Source organism: Sinohyriopsis cumingii, chromosome 5 (assembly GCF_028554795.1).
Source record: "Sinohyriopsis cumingii isolate HCF-2022 chromosome 5, ASM2855479v2, whole genome shotgun sequence".
Classification (NCBI taxonomy): Eukaryota; Metazoa; Mollusca; class Bivalvia; order Unionida; family Unionidae; genus Sinohyriopsis; species Sinohyriopsis cumingii.
Genome location: NC_142965.1, coordinates 108081151 through 108103350, shown reverse-complemented (window position 1 = coordinate 108103350; position 22200 = coordinate 108081151). Strand labels below are relative to the sequence as shown.

Genomic DNA, 22200 nt, shown 5'->3' with positions numbered 1-22200 from the left:
GATGCATCAGTACATCGGACCATCATATATCATTTTCTCATAATTATTAACCGAATACCTCGGCCTGTCCATTAAATAGCATACCAGTCCATTTACATAAATTGTTAATGCGTAGTCTCTACACTGCTAATTGAAATTATGTCCCAAATGCCTTCCAGCGCTTAAAGTTACAAAGGAACCAACCATTAACAATTAAAAAGACTTTAGCGGCATGTTTGTGAATCTAGCAAGGAATCACGCATGATGAACTATTATGAATTCGTATGAACTCTTAGTTCTTGACAGAATAACTTATGTAACAATAGTGTTTGCATCCTAATGTAAAACAATGATAACTCAAGACCTGTCATCTCGTCGGCGAATGAAAGCGTCTTGAATAGTTTGTGTTTAAAAGATCAATAAAAAGTGAAGAAACAAAAAATAAAAATGTATTTTTAGTTTCATGCAATATTAAAACTTCTTTACGAAGGGCAAAAATAATGATATGTTACCTGTAACAGTATTTTCGCTCAGTAGTACAGGTAACAACATATTGAAACATGATTGGTTTAAGTCATGGTCCGTGAGATTACTGATAAACGATACAAAAAGAAACGAACGGGAACGAATAAATCAGACAGGAAGGACACCACAAGTAATGCTAAAGAAACATTTTACTATTTTCCATTTTCAATGACCAATGATATATATGAAACCTGTTTCATGTTCGGAGCTTTATTTTGATCAAATTCATCGCTGTTATCATTTTTAAATCATCTACAGGCATCCCTAGCAGCCTGGGTCACAATTCTGAGAATCATGGGAGATTTACCGGAAGTTGATTACGGGGAATCCTTTGCTGTAGCTGGAGTGAGTATCAGGGACATTCATTCTATGCATCTAGCATTTTTCCATATATATATATATATATATATATATATATATATATATATATATATATATATATATATATATATATATATATATATATATATATATACGTGAGCACAGTAAGAATATGTTTCTATGTAACTAATGTAAAATAATGAATATATAAATATTTGGTTCTGAAAATCTGTTGGTAAGTTATATTTTATATTTGTAACAAGCTTCAGCACGGAAACTTCGTAAAGGTTATCACACAGAGAAGTCTTTACAGTTTACGAGATTTCAGTACGTACATCTAGAAACGAAAGAAAATTATAGCACGTATTTTTTTCCTTGTCAACATTTTTATGCAAGATATAATATTACCGCACTATATCAATCTATGTCAGAAACTAATCGCCTGCCTATTAGTCAACATCACCAATTGAAACCAAGATCAAAGACAGTTTCAAGTCTCATAGATCAAAGAAGTTTAAAAGTCTCATAGTAACAGTAAATTACACGCCTATCAGATGACACTCTAGAATACATCCAGAAATATATTATACGTGCAAAGTTTAACACAAATTAATCAGTGATTAAACTGATTCAAATATGTAAGTAGTATAAGGGGTCCTTGTAAATTTGTCCTTATGTTAGGGATCGCTAAGGACCAAAGAGAATTTAACATTAGTTTTTATTCAATATGAAGTTGAATGCGCTTGGTCCACTATGGAGTCTTTTGGAATTAGCATTAGTGTTGAGTCACTATCGTGTCTACGGAAATTCGACATGACGTTGCGATGGGATATAATTCTAATAGACTGAATATTGCCCGCCTCACACTACTTACGTCATCTTCCACTATGGTTTTTTTTTTTTTAAATCTTGCCCTTAATTTCAGAGCAATTGTAATAAAATCTTTTCCGCCCTAAGGAGACATGTGATTTTGGTAAAAAAAAAGTTGATTTTGCAAGTTCGGAATTAAGTTTTGTTATCCACTTTCTCCCTTAAATGATTATGTAAAGTTGTCTGTTTAAGTGCAAAATATGACAAAAAGTAAGTACGTTAATTGGGGATTACTGGATCATTATTAACTATAGTACGCGCAAGACGAATTTAAACTGGTGTTATTCCTATTTTGATCGCAAACCATAATTCCAGTTTTGAAAATATGTTTTACAAACGTTCAGTATTAGTACTTTCCAATATAATGGCCATTGTACGAGATGGTATCCATAATTAGAATAAGTCTACATTTCGAAATGATTATGATGTCTGAAGATTTTCTATGTATTCTGGCACAATATGGCTGCCAGTCCAGAGAACACTATTGAATTGCTGACGTTGTCCCAGCTGGCGGCACGACAGACAAGATCTGAGAGTGTGTGCAACAGAAACAGCCATTACTATTGAACATTGATTCAATCTGTCACGTGTCATAGTTCTATCAAGCCAAACTTTCCAAGTTAATAATTTGCAAATAGACTGATTTGCTGATTTATTCAAGTATGGCGTGTTTCTTGTTCACAGAAAAGCTCATGTACAAAATTATCGCTGGTTAAAATGTCGGTATTCTATAAGTATATAATCTTTATTCTTACAGCAATTACCACCAGTTGTTCAAAGAGTAAAGTCTAATTACCATAAGAAGTACTCAAAAAAGGACGTGGATGATGCATACAAAGCTTACACAGAGATGGTAAATTCTTTTTACCGTTGATGAACCTACTCGCCTTGATTCCTACCAGTATAAATACAGCTTTCACGAAGAGTTTATAATAAATACATTTATTTAGATTGGTTAAAATCACATCGTGTAACTCGGAAAACTAAAAGTTATTAGTTCCTAACACCACAATTGAATTATTTTGTATTCATACGCCCTTGGTGTGTTCATGTAAAGAATGATTCAAACTAATGCGTTTTATTTACTACTTAAGATAAACTTTTATTTTTTATAATTATTTGTAATAAGAAATGAACTTCATATGATGAAGGTTTAACGAGGTCCTTTCATGTATACATAGTGTATATTGGATTTTTAAGCTTCATGAATTCCATAAAATATTAAGCTATGCCATTAAACTTCATCGTGTAAAGATCGTGATGATATTCGAAGGTCCAACCGCATGTATAGCCCTCTCTTTCTCTCTTTTACAAATTTGTATTTTTGTTAAATTCACTTGGAAATGTCTCCATCTCATTAACATTAAAAGTTTTTTAAGTAATGAAAATAAATGGACACGAACGACCATTGTGTTTTTCTTACATACGAATGATCAACATGTTTAAGACATAACACAGACACAACATTCACGATTCAATGTATATGGAAGTCTTGAATATTTATAAGCTGTGAATTCTTTCAATTAAATGAAGAAATTAATGAACTTTGAGATGATGTGAATATATTTATTCTGTACGTCTGACAAATGAAACAATGCTAGACCTGATAAATTTACAAAACAGATTACAGGTTACAGATATCTTTTTCGTCTCTTTTTCAGTTTAAAGACCCATCTGCTATTGACAAAAAAGTTCCCTTCCTACCCGACAATAGGGAATCAATGTTGGAAAAAGTTCAATATATATGTGCTCTAGGCATATATAGAACCGATCTGAGGTAACACAAATTTTTCTTAAAAACTTTAGAATAAGAACAATATATTGTATTCAGCTGAGGATTCCTATGCATTCACCCTGACCTTTAAGTTTTTAATTTGGACATGTCTCGTTGGAGATAAGGTCCATGGCGCCACCAAGCCTTACTAGATCCGTAAGACTGTGAAGATCTGACAGTTTCTTAAACATCAGAATCGTTCAAATAATATATTCCACCAGGAACATCGTCAGCAACTTTCCGCGTGCCTTTTGAAGCTTGGAGGCATATAGGATTACAATTCTGCTGATGGAGTGCGTGTTGCTTTTAGGATTATATCTTATCAGATTAATATTTAGACTTTAGTTTATTTTTTAAAGTACAAAAGAGAAAATGAATACCACAAAACGCAAGGCAAAGTAAAAAAATAATACACCGATTTAAAAAATCAGGTTTTCAATTATTGTGTCAACTATTCTTTTTTTGGCCATTTTGCTATAATATTTATATTTTTTCCACAGGGACGAGCTTTATTGCCAGGTGTGCAAACAACTGACGAACAACCCTTCCAAGAACAGCACTGTAAGAGGCTGGGTCCTTCTGCAAATGTTCGCTGGGTCTTTTGTTCCTTCAGCAAGGGTAAGCTAATTGATAATTCTGAACTTTATGTACCATTTATTTTGGTTACATGCTAGCCAAGTTTAAAAAAAAAAAACATCTGTCGTAGGCATCAACATAATTACCAGAACATATATGACACACTATTTATGCAACTTTCGCCAGAAAGGTGTCAGTAATATGCGTAAAGGAGATTATGACCGCAACGTACGTTTTTCCGTGGTCTCTCCTCGCTTTTTCCCGTATAATCGGAGCACACAGACGACGGCCTCTTTCCTTAGGAGATGATGACACCGCCTCAACTCACATCAAAGGAAACGAATCTTGTCCGCACATTTTGTTGTCAGAAAAAAGCTCAGAGACCATGGAAAAATACACGAGGTGAGCTAAAGTATTTATCTCTGACTAATTAGCAGAGTTGCCTATATTCTTATATTCTTGTTTACACGAAAACGATGGCAGAATGCGTTGATTATATAATGATTTTACATAAAAGTTAAGGCAGATGACAGTTATATAGTGATTTTATATAAACGTGTTAGCTTAGCCCACAGTTGATTATATAGCATAATAATGAACTTGAACATTATCTTGGACAATTTTGTGAAAGCGCATAAGGTGAACAGAAGACACCAAAATGGTACTCGGTTAAACCAACCACTGTATGTGACTTTGAGCTGGCCACAGTTCTTGGTTTCTTCCCATTTGCATTGCCTGAAGATATAGGTATAAAAAAAAGCTTGGGAAGCAGCAAGCATATGTAACTTTTTCTTTGTCTTTTGGGAACAATTATTGAGCCTCTTATCACAGCAGACGAAAAAGTTACTGGCAACGATATGTGCGTCAGTAATATATACGGCTACAGATACAGCCTAGATGGCAATACAATTTTGTTTCTGGAATTCAAGTTACCGTTTTCAGGGACGTCAATAAGCTGCCTCATTATTTTGTCGCAATGATTATTTGGCATTTGAAGTGTCAGTTGCAGCCTCATGCGACGTGCTTGTAGATACGATTTTTGCAATTGCTCATGTGACCTATTTGGATTTTACCCAAAGTATGATTTAAAATTAAAAACATTTTAAGTAGAGGCCTTTAAAGGCACCAAAACCTGCCATACGAGAAATTCCAAAGACGTCTCCAATCACTAAAATAAAGAAAAATAGGAAAACAGAAAAGGAAAGAAAAACAGAACAACCGCCAAAAGAATAACATACTTGCTTCGACTCTGTGGTCACAAACTAAGTAACAGAAAGAAGCAAAACCATCAAGTATTGCAAAACATAACAAATAAGTTAATTTTCAAACATATAAATTTAAATGTGAGATGATTTACAGCATTATGAAGTGAATCCAAGCTAAACCTGATCAAGTTCTATGAAAGTCCAGATGAATGAAAAGTTACGTATACATCAAAACTAGAAATGTACTGGGCCGCCAAAAATCGTGACATTATCAAAATGGCGTATTCCAAAACTCCTTTGAGTAATTCACAGTAATTCTAGAATTCAACTAGAATAGACAAATTTAATAGATAATACAAGAGACTCTCGGTTTACGGCATGGCACAATATCCTAAGAAATGTCAGCCACATTACCTCAAATTAGCATTGAGGTATGCCAACATTCTCTCCACTGCACAAGTTTCCAATGCAAACAACTTCACCTTACATACCCACTCTCTCAAAGTACATAAAAACTGGTGAGCGCCACCTAAATAAATAGGCAAGTGAGTTGTTGTTGTTGTTGTTGTGGAGTTTAACGCCATTTTTCAGCACACGATAGGCTATGTATGGCGGCCAGTATTAATGGTGGAGGAAAAACCCGGAAAAAAAAAACCGGGAAGAACCACCGATCCACGAGAAGCTACTGGCAAGCTTTCTCACATACCCACATTGGCCGAATCCTAGACTCGAGCCCACGCAGACAGAGGTGAGATGGCAGTGATCCGTAACGGAGAGCGCTTTAGACCATTCGGCAATAGGCAAGTGAGAAACAACATTTACCAGTTAAATAATGTTATCGTTATTTTGTAAAAAGCCAAACCAGTCTTACATAAAGCTAACTGTAAAATTCACATCTTCGACACATTGACCAGTATCAAATTGTGTTGATGTGAATCAATAACAAACATAACAATATATTACATAACAATATATACCATATAAGTTATTTTATTACATTGTGCCTGTTCTTCAGTTCTGCCCATTTTTCCTTCAATTTCTGAAAGACGGCTTGGTGGAGTATGCGCAAAGGGTAGAGAGGTTACTGCGCAGGACATTCATCACAGGAACAAGAGGACAGCCACCAAGCTGGCTGGAATTCCAGGTAAATTTTGCCTACATTACTTTACCGTTCTTTAAATATTTATTCTTTTCCAAATCTCTAATTAATACTTGTTTATTTTTGTATTTATTCGCATTCATTCAACATTAACAATACTTAGCCATGGCTCGATTTAGGTCAGCATAAAATTATATCATACAAAATATAGTAAATATAGCAGGCAACTTAACTCAATTTGACTTTGTGGGCAAATTGACTCAATACTAATTTGGCTAATAATAGCAGTCAAATTGACTTAATATAATTTAGTAAGCATAGAAGGCAAATGTATTCGGTACTAATTGTGTTTTGGGTGAATTAAGTGTTTCAAAACAATTGCTTTCATCCTTGGTGATACATCATTAGAAAGATGTTGTTTGAGAACTCTGATAGTTTCATTGCCAGGAAATAAGAATGTACGATGTGAAATGTTTTGTACATCCGCAGCTGTAAAAGTTTTGTGTGGTAGGAAATGTTCATTCTACCACTGGTGTTTACTTTGACAGGCTGCCAAGAATGGGAAACCAATATTGATTCCAGTGATCATAATGGACGGAAAGCGTTTCTTGTTGGAAACGGACTCTGCCTCTACCGTAAATGAATTGTGCTCACAGCTCGCTGACAAAGTGGGCCTGAAGGAACGCAGCGGTTTTTCCATCTACGTCAGTCTTCATCATAGGGTGAGTGTTGTTGATTTTGTGGTTGTGTTTGTAGGACCAAAAGAATAGCCTTGCGAAGGCTTTTGACAATGAATTCAGGCTTCATGCATCAAGTAATAATGATAGCACATGTAAGTGTAGTTTCACATACTGAACGACGAAATCCCAACTGGCCATAAACATTTTTTACGTGTTTCCTAAGGTATGAATTTAAGACGCTGCAAATTGCTTCTTACCCATCAATATTCATTTCTGTCACATCTAATTTTAATGAATTTAAAATAAATATGGAAGAACCATCTCTCTTAATCTGATGACATGATGACCATACCTAAAACAATTACGTGTAGTATTCTCGTCAGTACGCAAAGTTACACTTCAGCTGTCTCAGAAGTTTTATTTGCGAATGGGTGGGTGGGAAGGTCATCAAATAACTTGAAAATAAACCCTTCCTCTAATTTGTGGGAAAAGAATTAATTATGTCATATTTGTTGAAATTAAAAGAAAATTTCAAAGCTGTAAATAAAAATCACAGCCTCTCTTCCCCTTTACCAACCAACCAACCACCCATGAAAAAGTGGTCGATTCCTAAAGATTTAGCAGAATTACTTTCTGTTCTTCGCAGGTTGCGTGTATTGGCCATGGAAACCACAGGGTAATGGATGCTGTAGCCGAATGTGAACAACAGACAAAATCTATGGGCATGCGCGAGAGCAGTAGCAATTGGCGACTGTACTTCCGTAACGAATTTTTCACGCCCTGGTTTGATCCTAGCGCGGATGAATTCACCACAGACCTTGTCTATCAGCAGATCATGCGCGGTATCTCGGTGGGAGAGTACAAATGTGACAAGGTCAGTTGGCATTAAAACTATTCCCATACCTCATCTTGTGAATTACATTCTGATTATTTGCTAACAGATACTTTGATGTAGAACTTATCCTTCAAGTACTGTAAAACGTATTTTATTTAACGCAGATGGATTTCTAAAATTGCTCTTGATTTGTTTCAGTAATGTCTCTTTGCCTATTGTAAGTAATGATTTAGCAAATAAATTAAATAGTTTTGAACTTCTTTCATAAAAGATGGTCTTTGGCTTGCATTTACAAATCTCCGATGCAATGGAGGCCGCATTAAAAGCACAAAGAAATGACAACAACAACCCAAAAATGTGTCCAATCAAAATAATTAGATGCGAAAGAAACGAATGAACAAATAAAGACAACCAATATCTTTAACATTCTCTGACTTTCATTGTATGATGAAAGTCGCAGAAGCTTCATTACGACAAACATAGTTTACAGTAATGAACAAGCCAAAATATAAAATAAATACCAAACATATATTTTCTGATTTCTTTCTAACAGGAAGAAGTGCTTGTTATGATGGCTGCTCAAAGGTATTACATAGAATTTTCAACCAATTTAGAAAAGACTAAAATTGAATCATTCGTGAAAGCCTGGCTTCCCAAAAAAAGTCAAAGCGAGAAAGAGCTTCCGTACTGGGTGGAACAGTTGAAGAGTGCTTTAGAAAAGGATTTTGTGAAGGAGAAACCCAAAATACAGTCGCTCAAATCGGATATTGTGACGTTTGCTATGAACAAGTGGTACACAATGTTTTCCAGGTTTTATGATGTATCGAAACTCATAGGTCCTGACCTGTCGTGGAATAAGGTGATTGTGGGAGTCAACTGCAAAGGTGTTCATGTACTGGATGAAAGTGAGAGTGTTAAAATGCACTTTTCTTTCGTGGAGATCTCAAAGGTTTCCAAAGGAAGGTTAGTACTTTTATTATATATTTCACGTTTGATCCAAATACAATTTATTGTAATCCGATTTACTTTAGTATTTATGCATACGATCATTTTCGAACAAAAATATACTATTCAAACTACAATGTTTCCTCGATGTCTTGCAATTCTGTACAGAACTAAAGTATTTGCTGGAAACGATTCAGGCAATATATGGTCTGTTTGTAGTGCATGCACATTCTCAATTAGCTATTTAAAATATATTTGACATCGACTTTGGTCCAAAGTTGTCTTTTAAAACGGAACAAAAACGAACCAGCTAGTTCCAGTTTCAGTCAGTCTCAACGTTGTTCTCACAAACTGGGATTTCACTTTATCTTATTTTGCCTATGGCATTTTTGACAATATTTTGGATTCTTTTCAGAAGTAGAATACAAGAGATGAGAAATAAATCTATTGTTCTATATTTGCACAGCATGGTCTTTTTTAGTTTTGTTTTTTAAAAGCCTTTTACATAATTACTAAATTATGAGGTAATCGTTATATTTTCTTCTGTTCTGAAGAATTCAGGATTTTATGACTTCGCTCTAATTCTTAATAAACTCTTAATATTTTGCGAAACATTGTTATAAATTAAGTAATACGACGGTATTAAAACTGAATACGATGAAGAAAATTGTGGATTTTAAAACGTTCAACGATTTAAAATATGCGGGACTCCTCATAACAAACAATATTCAATATAAAAGAAGAGACCCTATTGCAAATGTCCATACAATTTATGTTCAGTAAAGAATAGGAGACCCTCATGTAAACGTCCAAACAATTTACATATGACATTTTAATAAGCTGCAAAGTATTGTTGCCCTTTTATTATATGATAACTAAATCGGTGAAAGACATTTATTTGATGATAGTACCCTATCTTGAACCTTAATTTATGTATGATATATTGTAATCAACAAAGATAATGTAGAGTGCTGTTATGAAAAGTCTAAAAGAAGTATGACACGTCAGAATAAAACCCCACTCCTTCCGATAAACAAATGTATTTAAATTTGAGAATAGTTTACAGTGATAGCATACGGTTGTATCATCATTTGCATATTTACAGCGACACATATACTGGTATGGTAAACCAATGCAGTTTCGTGTACAGGTAAATTTGGATGGAGCGGTATTTATCAAATTTTGCATACACAGTGCTAGATGGGAAAACTTTATGCATGTGGAATTTTCGCGTTAAGCATACATCTTTTTATAGCCTTCATTATGTAGCATAGTGGCGCAAAGGTTTTGATAATATAATTCTTAGGAACTTTTTTCCAGCTTCCATACCACACACAAAGAGAGAGAGAGAGAGAGAGAGAGAGAGAGAGAGAGAGAGAGAGAGAGAGAGAAAGAGAGAGAGAGATTATTTCACGTTCTTGGTACATGGTGTCCTTATAAATTAAAATTCAGGCAAAAGAAGAAAACCAAATTAAATTGAAATAACCAATATCACAGTTAGTTTTCTTACTGCAGACATTTACAATACCCTTGCTTCCAATGTTGTCATCGGACTGGAAGCCTGGAATAAGTAAAGGCTGTTTTCTGTTTTCTTTGTCATTTATCAATTTCCTACCCTGCCTCCGAATAAATTAAATACAATTTCAACGGATTGTTTTTCCTGCTCGTTTTCATACATTTATTGAATATCAATTAAATATTTACAACAATGAACTCATAAAAATGGAATGTCCAGTTTTTTTATTGCTAGAACTTTCATATAAATTCGCATAAAATTCAGTTTTCAATCATATTGTACTACTCCGACATTAAAAAGAAAGAACAAGAAAAGAAGAAAATTTTATCTTTTACATTTGTGTACAAGGTAAAAAAAATCGACTTTAAGAGTTGTTGCATGAGTACAGTGTATATGTTACGATATTAGCTTGAATGCAGTGCATGCAGAACTGTGCATGGAGGGGGTTCATATATTAATCGACGCTTGTTAGTTCATGCTAGTATCGCTCCGGTGGCTGGAGTGATTAAGAGCGTCCGCTGCCACAGGGGCTCGTATCGTTGCTTATAATGTAACTGTTAGTCATACATTTATAGTAATAAAGTATTATTTTATATTATATATATGTCTAATAGTTATATTGTAAGCAACGATGCGAGCCCTTGTGCAAGCGGCTGCCTCGCTTGGTGCTCAGAGGTTAATGTTAGGACTGGTCGGCCTGGTGTCAGGGTAATGTGTCTGGGTGGGACATGATGCTACATGTCTGCTGAAGGATGCCCCAGTGCTAGACATCACTATAAATTGCCACACTGCAGATATCGTAGCGAAATCACCGAAAAATTATCAAAGCTACGTTAACAATGCAGATCACACACACACACACACACACACACATTTCATGTTGGTAGACGTATCATATTCACCGAAAAATTATCAAAGCTACGTTAACAATGCAGATCACACACACACACACACACACACACACACACACACACACATTTCATGTTGGTAGACGTATCATATTCTTGACATTCTAATTATTTTATATCAGAATATAAACTATTGGACTGCTCAACTGATTGTAATTGTATATTATATCCGACATATTTGGTTTACCCATTCCATACAGCTGAGCGCCATTTGTAATTGTTATGTTGGCCATTAATCCATCAAAGTTTTTTGTGTTTTTTTGGTACCTTGTATTCAGTTTATACTTCTTCTTCTACTTGCTTAAGTTGCAGAATTGAACAGGGAGTTCATGTACGTAAAAGGTATGCCATACGTTACCGAAAAAATCAAATTATTTTATTTATATTTTTACACTTTTCAGTAGAGCCAGTAGTGCTTTTATGTTAGGCCATTGAAGTGAGATACATAGTATACCGTGTATATTCGCTTACATGTTAGGTAATTTATAGTAAGTTAGAATGTATACCGTATATATTCGCTTTTATGTCGGGTCCATCTGAGAACAACATAGATCTTAATCTGCTGTCACATATTGCTCCGGCATATCAGGGTCTATGTTGTTTGTTCCACTGCTTGCTGCTAAAAATCTCAGTAGATCCAGGAACGCTGTCGTATTATGTGATAGCAGATTTGGTTCTTTGCGTTTGCAGTTGGATCCGACTTATACGTGAGTAAATTCGTATACGTATTCTCAAGTAATGTACGCCCCTTTACTTCTTAACTACATTAATTTGCATGTTGTCTATCTGTTAGCATGGCTTTTTATTATGAAGCAATTAATTTTATTCTTTTTATATCACATCATTACTGGTAATATTTCAGCTTCAAGAACAAGGAAGGGTAAGATTGTACAATTATATTAATATTCAACAGATTTCAGTGACAGCTTTTGCTTCTTCTTTCCTTTTGAAATGTTATTAGTACATTATATCGAATATCCGCCGGATTCATCTAAAAGAAAAGATGGTCAAGCCATCAAGTATGAATTTTTTTACCTCAGTCTTTGCTTGCTTCGCTTAATCTAATGCCAGTCATTCAGTTCATTTCATAAGCAAATCTGATGAATTGATACTTTATTTGTCTGTTATTTAAATTTAAAATGGTGTATTCAAATAATTATATACATGGGAAAGTTAGTTATTAATGTGTACAATTAATCTTTCTGAGCTCATTATTTTGTAGCCATTGCATTATCAGTTGAGAGTCTTCACACCGATCGGACACATGGTCAATTGCATCAATTATAATCATTATCACCTCAGGGCGGATCAGTTCTAGTGTGTGGTTGAGGGGGGGGGGTCAAAAGGGACCTGACTTTCATCGAAAGGGCACCAAAGCAAACGTCTGTGTTTCTATTTACTAAAAGTTTGCATAATGCCCAATAAACTTGCGCAAGAATAAAACGATGGTGAAACTTCAAGTGTCAACTGACTGTACGTTTGTGTGTGTGTGTGTGTGTGTGTGTGTGTTTTGGGTATTAATTTATTCTGGGGGTCCGGAAACCCCTACCCCCTCCCCGATCCGGCCCTGTATCCCGATTAGATACATAGTCAATTATATCAGTTGTAATCATTATCACCCAGATCAGATATTTGAAGAAATGTGTCAGTTGATGTCTTAAACAAACCGATCGCACTGAGGCAATTCTATCAGTTGATATCTTCAACATACCGATCACACAGAGGCACTTATGATATCTTTAAATGACCGATCACATTCAGGCAATTATATCAGTTGACATCCTTAGCACTCCGATCACAAAGAGGCAATTATATCAGTTGATATCCTTGACACATCGATCATGCAGAGGCAATTATAACGGTTGATATCTTTAACACACCGATCACCACGAAGGCAGTAATATCAGTTGATATCTTTAATACACCGATTGCACAAAGGCAATTATATCAATTGATATATTTAACACGCCGATCCTACAAACGGCTATTATATCAGCTTATATCTTGAACACATCGATCATACAAAGGCAATTATAGCGGTTGATATCATAATCATCCGATCACAAACATATGTTATTTTATCGTTGCTATTATTTTGTCTATCAGACACGGAGACAGTTGTATCATTTGAGACTTTACCAGTGTCAACCGTATCAAGTGTTTTGTCAAGCTAGTTTAGTTGATCGGTTAGTTGCTTGGTTTGTTTGTTTGTGACGGCATTTTCAGCATAGTATTTACTGTACATCGCTGAGTCGACCCTGGCTGGCTTGGGCGGGTTTTGAATCCGCGAACCTTGGATTCCAACGCTCTATCAACTGCGCGACCTCGGTGTTCTCTTTGAAGACTGGGTTGAGGCCATCAAAGTCACAAGACATGTCCCTCTGATCACAGTTTGAGCATTGTCTTACCTCATCCTGTACATTATCAGCAGGAGTTTTTTGGGAACCATTTCAGAAAGATTGGGTGCATTAAATCCACATAAATCATAATCAATTCTTTTTTACCGTCATCATTTTTTATGTTACTAAATCAAAATTGTCATTATTTTTTATCGATGAGAAGAATACAGCAGAAAAAAACTGGCATGATGGCGTCGTTCCTTCAGACTTTTATGTTTAAACAGTATCAGTACAGGAAACAAAGATGTTTTACTTAAGACTCGGTTAAGGTTATTTGGTGTACTCGCTTATAAGTCGAATTCAACTGCAAGTATCTGCCGTCGCATAATGTACCGGCAGATTTGGGTCGATGAGGTGTCTTTGTAATAACTATTAGAACAAACAGTATTGACCCTGATCTGGCAGAGCATTATGTGATGGCAGATCAGTGTATGTGTTGCTCACAGCTGCACTCGACTTATAAACATGTATACAAGATTATTGTTTATATGGAGTTTCTAGTTGTGATTTTTGTGTGCAACACATTGTATATTAATGAACAGTAAGTGAGACTGAAAGGTTCTTTCGTTTGAACCTCCTGCTTTATAACAAATTACTGGATAACAGTAAATGGATAATAATTTGACTACTGCATGAGGTAGGGTTTGTGGTATTTAAAAAACACATTCAATAACATTGTGTCTCTAAAAATGCAAATTTACTTTGTCACGCCAGTAGCTGACTTTCTTGTATTTATATGATTTTTCTTTAGTTCTTAAGTAAAATTTTCATGCATTAGACAGTAATATGTGGGACAAAAATTACTAATACAATTATTTTTTAAAGACCTGTCATTCATCAAATTTTGCCGCATCCAAAATTTAAATATGAAAACATAATATTTACGGTGGTGTTTGTAGTAGCCTTGGACATTGTAAGTAAGACTCATATACATGATATGCAAAATAATAATAAAATGTTTTCATGAAGGAAAGAAAGGCAACGAATTCATCAGTTTACACGATTATATGATCGAAACTGCAATATCATTATACCAACGCTCGTTCATCAAAAAATGTATCTTCTCTGTGCGTGTCATTTTCGTTGCAACATATTTCTAACTACTTTAGTGCAGATAAAGGTTACTGCGTTCTTTAAACTTATGTTTATGTTAAATGAAGTAATAAACACGCACACAAACTGTAATAAACACGCACACACGCACACAAACTGTAATAAACACGCACACAAACTGTAATAAACACGCGCACAAGATTCGAGAAAATACAATTTGAATACGCTGTTATGCCGTAGAGTATTAATGATGAAATGGTTTCTGAAAAGGCTCTTCATGGTCTGATTTTAGTATCCTTACCAATTAAATCAAATTAAATGACAAACGGTAAAACTATATTCATAACATGTTGGTGAAAAAGTTGTTAACCGTGCTACTTTAAGAATTTCATTAATCGGTGTGAGTTAAAGTACCTTTCTTGCCGACATTTCTTTATATTTGTGAAGACACAAGAGAATCGTTATGCTTTCCTTGTTTGATATGATTATTCATGTTGATCAAGTCAAACATGTTTTGACCTGATGTTTTCAAATTTCCAGAAAGTCTAAGTATAGAATTTTTTCAACATAGAAGTATCCATTTTATTCAATAGCAAAAATGACACACAAAAAGGTGGGTTTTACTATAGATGTAATTAAGGACATAAAAAGTCCTTAAATAATTGATTTTTGAATAGAACCTATATTTTTGCGAAATCATGAAAAATCAAGAATTAAGCGAACAAGTCAAGTTAGTTCATATTTTTATGTCATTATGTATTTCATACAAATCCTGTTACTGATTTTGTCTAGGTGATTTTCAAAAAAAATCTTTTCATAAATTTAAAAAATGCGATTTCAAAAAACTCTAGAAGATATCAATCTGTTCACCTATATCTATGAATATAACATGTGGTATATCAGATCTCCGGCAATTACAACTTTGAATTTACTTGGTTTTGTTGTTTTACGATAATGCAACTGATATGGAGGCGAGTAGCAGAACGTGTCTTGCCCATTTCACACACCACAGGAGCCGCTCAGGCTGTTCCCACAGTGTGAATTGAACTAACACCCTTCAGGAAATGAGTCTAACGTTTGACATTGTATCCACTGAAACAACGTGTCTTACTTTACATTTAGAAGCAAAGCAAATGCACTAACGAATATTAACCAGGCTTCCTAATTAAATTATAATGTTTTTTAGCATCTGACTTGCGTTTACTTTTGAAATATAAATCAAATAACAACAAAATAATTTCTTACGATAATCCCAAACCTATTTGACCCGCTTGTCTATTAAATTGCTTCAGCACTGCATTTATGTATATTAAAAAATTGTAATAATGTAAATCTGCTTTGAAATATCATTTTTCCATGAAAAATATTAAAATAAGTGATCTAGCCAAATGTAAGCAAAATGTTTTCAATAAATATAGGTAAAACAGAATTCCTGTTGATATTTATATCACAACTTTCCGAAGGTTAGGACATTTATACATGTATAAATTGTTTATTCGTGTATTTTAAATTTCATTTCAAATTATTTCACCAGTTTTCATAATATGATGCATATTGTATATATTATGATTAATGGATCGGCTTTATTTCGCGTCCTGTATATTTTTATATCGCAGTATATCAAAATAACTCATATAAAGGAATATAATTTAGGTTAATTGTATTCTCGTTTAAAACAGCGTGTTCCATACGTCTATACGCTTTACGCCGGGGACTTGCCTCTAAAATATTTGCATAAGAATGCAATTTTACAAAGCCAAATCCAAAACCTTCTACTCTGTGCTTTTTCAGATGAAAAGACAAAATAGTATTGCAATTCTTTTAAAGCTACATTTCTTTATTTAATCATGATTAACCTTGATTTTCTCAGCATTTGTACAAACATGTTTACATAAGTTATAATTCTCTTTCTTAAAATGGTATTTTATGAAATCGCCGTTGTCATGAGCGGAGAAAGTGAAAGATAATGACATTCTGCCAAAATGATGTATGAAATATACACCAAAGTTATGCACGGCAATAAATAAAACGTTAAAATTGGTAACATAATTGATCGAAAATGTCAATGAATTTGAACACTGCCGCTGCAAAATTGTTCTACCGCAAGGTCTAAATAATTACACATTACTTTCTGCTTCACTATTTGAATGTTTATACATTTAAGAACTAAGTGTAATTACATTGACTTTGGAATAATGCCGAGATAAATTTAATATCTGGAAAAATGCGTCGTTTGAAAAACATGAAAGTGTACCATATATAATATTACATGTTGTTGTTTAATGTTCACAAATGCAAACAATCATTAAATGTACTGAAAAAAGAAATTCCCACATAATGCACCATGAATTAAACTGAAGATACACTTTTCCGAGGTAAATTTTAATTAAATTTTCAAGGAAGACAAATTTAAAAAAAGGACTAGAACTTCTTTGTTTTATGGAACTTTCTTGACTTTTGATGCCTTCCTAACCAATTTGTATAAATATACTTTATTCAACCAGAGTAATAATTGCTTAATCCAATACTAACCGATGTTTCTATTTTTTTTTTTCTTTATATCTGAGTTCACCTAAGCAAAATCATCATTATCAATATGTGAGCCCACCTCTGTAAGTATGGTGGACCCAATTATTGGAGATTTTGAAGAAGAAAAAAATCTTATCTTAAATCACAGCCAAATTAAACCAGGTTGTGTCTGTGCGTCTCTAATGCACGCCAATATCCTATTTCTCGACCCTATAAATCGAAATCCTTAGTAACCGAGTCCATCCCAGTGTATGTAAATAAAATGACTCGTTAAGTTTTTTATATATATATAAAAACTCTCAAAATATTTCGGGCTTTGTCCAATCAAACCATGTGGTGTCTGTATGTCTCCGATGTACACCAATAACCTCTGAACCCACTTTATATTTGGTTTTAGAGTGCACATTGTCTGAAATTTTCAGATATCTGGTTACCATAACAACAGTTCAAGGAGATGACTTCCACATGACGTCGCCTCATGCAGATGACCTTTTCACCTTGGTGACTTCATTCCAAATGGGTCTCAGAAGGCGATCCAGATACGCTTTAGTGGTTCAAGATGCTTCCCATTTTGGTTTGTATATATTTGCAACATCAACTGAAAGCTATTGCAGTGACAACTGCTCGTTCTTATAAAACGAATAGTTCTTGCACAGAATTTGCATACATAGTTAGCATTAAACAAGGTTCAAAGTTAATTCAACGATTTTGTACGTACAGCGGATCATTGCCGAGAAACAGAACAAAAGCAAATTCAACTTTTTACACATCAGAAAAGTGGGATCAATTGTGAAGTGTGCGTTGTTGAAATATTTACTATGACACGTTTGTTGCGAATTGCAAATGTCTATACACAATGTATATAATTCAATAGAATATTTACCAACAAGATTAAGCTTATATTAAAATTGTGCCATCTTCGCTAGCCAAGGTTCCGATATGTTAACTCTATCTACTCCTTGGCAGATCAAGCAGATATGTATGTGCTTTGGGTCTGTGAATTTCATTGGATGCAGCGGCAAGACACTGCATCCAATGAAACTTAAGTTCAAATTTGAACACTGTTCCTTCATGATCGAGACAAGAGGAGCACACAACTTAAATGGACTGATAATAAGCGATTTTCCACTGCTGGTCCATGTTTGTACAAATACATTTCACTCAAATACACCTGTAATGGACTCTCTGGTACATAGTCATACTCCTGATGTTAGACTTACGAAGTATCCTTTTGAAGTCAATTTCCTCCACCATTTTTGGCCGATGTACAATGCACCACTGTTACATGCTATTGGTTAGCTGGCATTAGATCCTAAGGGAGGAAACCCATGGTATCCAATAGATGTTGCTAGGACAATCATGAAAATATCTGCTCGATCAGCCACGGTGTAGGTAGGGTTAACATATTGGAGCTTTGGCTAGAAAAGATGAAACAATACTGGCTTTCGTTTTCCCATACCAGTGTACTAAATGGAATGTTCATGAAAATTGTTACTATCTATTATATGACAGATATGAACTTCATAAATACAAAAATATAAATGAAGTTTAAAAAACACTTATGCTTATGGAAATATTTTAGTTCAACTTTGACAACATGGTAAATATCTAGCATGTTTAGCACTTCCATATAAGAGGTAAATTATAAATAATCACATGAAAGCGTAAGTCGATCTCTGAATGTTTCATTGGGTTGTGAGCGGTTATTGTTCACTACTACAGTTAAGAGTATGTTCCCATGAAGCAGTTTCCTAAAGTACCAAATTTAACAACACTGAACCTTGAGTTATGTTTGCTTTCAATTCAGCAATGCTTTTATCAAAAGAACACTTAAGGTTATGATGATTGCCAACAATGATGAAGGAAAGAAGATTATGATTTGATTGACTAAACTGTACCTTCAGTACAGATATAGTTAAATCAGGATTTATGAGAGCTATGTATTGGCCACATGCAAACCTATTTTAGCTTCAGCATCAAGAGTAGCTGACATAAGTAAATATCCGGCATGAAAGTACTATAATTACAAATTTAAACTCTGTCGTATTCATAGCCATTGTACATGCATCCTGACTTTGTAACATCACTGACAGTCTCTGATGGTGGCTGACAGAGGCCATGATAATACAGTAAGCAAAATATTGTCCATGCTGGTGTGGATATTGTGTACAAAATATTGTCCATGCTGGTGTGGATATTGTGTACAAAAAATTGTCCATGCTGGTGTGGAAATTGTGTACAAAATATTGTCCATGCTGGTGTGGATATTGTGTTCAAAATATTGTCCATGCTGGTGTGGATATTGTATACAAAATATTGTCCGTGCTGGTGTGGATATTGTATACAAATATTGTCCATGCTGGTGTGGATATTGTGTACAAAAACTTGTCCATGCTGGTGTGGATATTGTGTACAAAAAATTGTCCATGCTGGTGTGGAAATTGTGTACAAAATATTGTCCGTGCTGGTGTGGATATTGTGTACAAAAAATTGTCCATGCTGGTGTGGATATTGTATACAAAATATTGTCCATGCTCGTGTGGATATTGTATGCAAAATGTCACTTACATCCTAATACCTAAAATACAACATGGACACTCCATTCAAATCAAAACCAGCTGAAACAATTTGGAATAATAAGTGAAAACATGTTTGATTTGTCCCCAAACAAAGTTGAATATTTTTCTTACTCATTTCCTTAAAATCGTAAACAGAAGAATAGATAGCATAAAACAGCTTAGAATAACCCTACACAGAAGGAATAATATGCTTAAAGACATGAGGGAAAGACTAAATTATATAGCTTGATTATTGATATTATGGCCATACACAGTGCTTTGTTCAGCACAATCAAGAAACTTGATTAATTGTTAGCATCTGATTAATAAGGGATTAAACACAATATATCTTACCTCTACCTGCTATCTTGGTGCTTTCTCCTAATTGTATAATCCGTTGCTAGAAAATTAATCTTAATTGTATACACAACAAGGACAAATTGTTTAAGGGAAAATTGTGTAACATGTTATAAATAGTACCAGAGTAAACATTTAGGAATTGAAGTGACATAATATAAAATCCACAGAGAGTGCAATAGGATTTGGTGCAGCAAAGGGAGACCTAGTCAAACTGGACAAGCCATATGAAGAGTACATGGAGGCTGACGTATACCAGGGAACATGTATGCGGACTGGGAAACATGGCAGTCTTCCAAAGGATGTGGTCTACATACTGCCAACAGCGGATGAACCACAAGCAAATGTTCTGGTACGATTTGTATGAATGAATAAAGTCATATCATGTTTCTCTTGCCTGTGATGTCTGATGCAAGTCAAAGCATAACAGTCCTTCTGGCTGCCTGGACTTGATGGACAGTATCCCCTTTTTATATCAGTAGATCATCATCAGATCTTGCCCACAACTTCATCAGGGTGGGAATCATTCTGAGAAATTAAAGCCTTAAGGATAAAGTGTCAAGGTCTTATGAAACATTGTTTAAATTTCAGGTGGTTGGTTAAGGGTTTAAGTTGCTGAATCTGACAGCATCAACTTTTGTCACACTGGTGAATTGTGTTGTTAGACACTATGGAGAAATTTGACATGGGATACAAAACATTTCTAGTAATTTGATGGTTGAAATGCCAAGGTGAAGGGGTGAAGGTCACGCTGGTCAGTTGGTTTATTTTATTTTTAAGGAAGGAATGCATTCTCACATCTCTAACATTGAAACAGGTTCATTTAAAAATGGATCATTCTATGTGATAATGATTGAAAGGTCAAGGTGAGTCATTATTAGCTTTCAAGGGATATTGTTGGATGTTTTATGAAACATCAACATCTTTCCCTTTCATAAATTTGTTGTTATTCAGATATTGTGCATAAGTTTAAAAACATGAGATGAAACATCTCTAGCAATGTGATAGTTCAGTGGTTAAAGTTCAGGCTTAAAAGTGACCTTTTGTAATACATTACTAAGCCACAGTTGATAGTGTTGCTGGCTGGACATCAAAGTCACATATTTTATATATTTATGTGCCAAGAAATTAAGCTTGGCTCCAAAAGACACCAACAACAGACAAAGAATGAAAAATCAAGCTTTCAAAACACATTAAATGATTGCTAAGGATTAGTAAGTTAAAACTGAATTGATGACAAATAGTTATTTTACTCAAGCTTTAACATAGGTTATTGGAACATTCAGTGCTTGAGTGATTGTTTCTACAATATGAATTCCTTCTTACTAACATGAATATGTTTTTGACATACATCAGTTGATATAAAATTAATATTCTTTATTTGTACTATTATTAATTAAATAACATTAAGCACTTTTGTAAAAGGAAACTGCAAGGAAATGTGAACTTAAGTAATAGGGGGTATAAGTCAGGTGTTTGATGATTATATTTCTATAAGCTCTGATGAAAAAAGTTTACATATTTGAATAATGTGCCAAGACTTTTTTTAGGGAATGCTTGCTGTTCAGCTGAGGAAAGAGTTCCCTCCCTTACCCATGAATATTCGGTTTAGTTTAGAGGAGCATACACTTCAGAATTATGCAAAAAATAATTTCAGGTAAATATCTGGTTTATGTATGCATATATGTATCATTACATGCATGTTTGTATGTACATGTGCAAGCATGTGCATATATCTATGCATATGGATGTATTAGCATCATTGTGCCTATACGGTGTGGATGCAGTTCATTAAATAACAGTATGTCACAATATTAAGAAAAAAACTGTGCTTAATTTAAAAATGTTTACAAATTCAGATTTTATCTTTAGATCTTACAGTTTCTGGATTTATTTAAAATGATAGGTATTATTTCTAGAATTAGTTTAGAACTAATGTTGAATGTGAAATTATCTGAAGAAATTATTTCATTCAGTATCATTTAAAAGGAAGAAAGTAGCTTCGACTTTGAAATAAATATTTCCTTTATTGTTCTAATGCATAGAAAACCATGACATGCAATAAGAAGAA

General features: G+C 34.3%; 1 protein-coding gene across 3 annotated transcripts in view; it reads left to right on the top strand.

The window, feature by feature from the left end:
* LOC149799962 (myosin-VIIa-like) overlaps nucleotides 1-22200 on the top strand; it is a 104848-nt gene that overhangs the window by 44942 nt on the left and 37706 nt on the right. For 2 of the 3 annotated variants that reach the window (XM_089959463.1, XM_089959465.1), the window contains exons 4-15: nucleotides 763-849; nucleotides 2453-2548; nucleotides 3357-3472; nucleotides 3970-4087; nucleotides 6266-6394; nucleotides 6898-7071; nucleotides 7676-7903; nucleotides 8418-8827; nucleotides 9915-9959; nucleotides 17637-17788; nucleotides 20300-20481; nucleotides 21680-21786. In XM_089959463.1, coding sequence (XP_089815589.1) covers nucleotides 763-849; nucleotides 2453-2548; nucleotides 3357-3472; nucleotides 3970-4087; nucleotides 6266-6394; nucleotides 6898-7071; nucleotides 7676-7903; nucleotides 8418-8827; nucleotides 9915-9959; nucleotides 17637-17788; nucleotides 20300-20481; nucleotides 21680-21786 — 1844 coding nt within the window. Of the gene's footprint in view, nucleotides 1-762; nucleotides 850-2452; nucleotides 2549-3356; nucleotides 3473-3969; nucleotides 4088-6265; nucleotides 6395-6897; nucleotides 7072-7675; nucleotides 7904-8417; nucleotides 8828-9914; nucleotides 9960-12095; nucleotides 12114-17636; nucleotides 17789-20299; nucleotides 20482-21679; nucleotides 21787-22200 lie in introns of all 3 variants that reach the window. The other variant, XM_089959464.1, reaches the window with a different exon arrangement.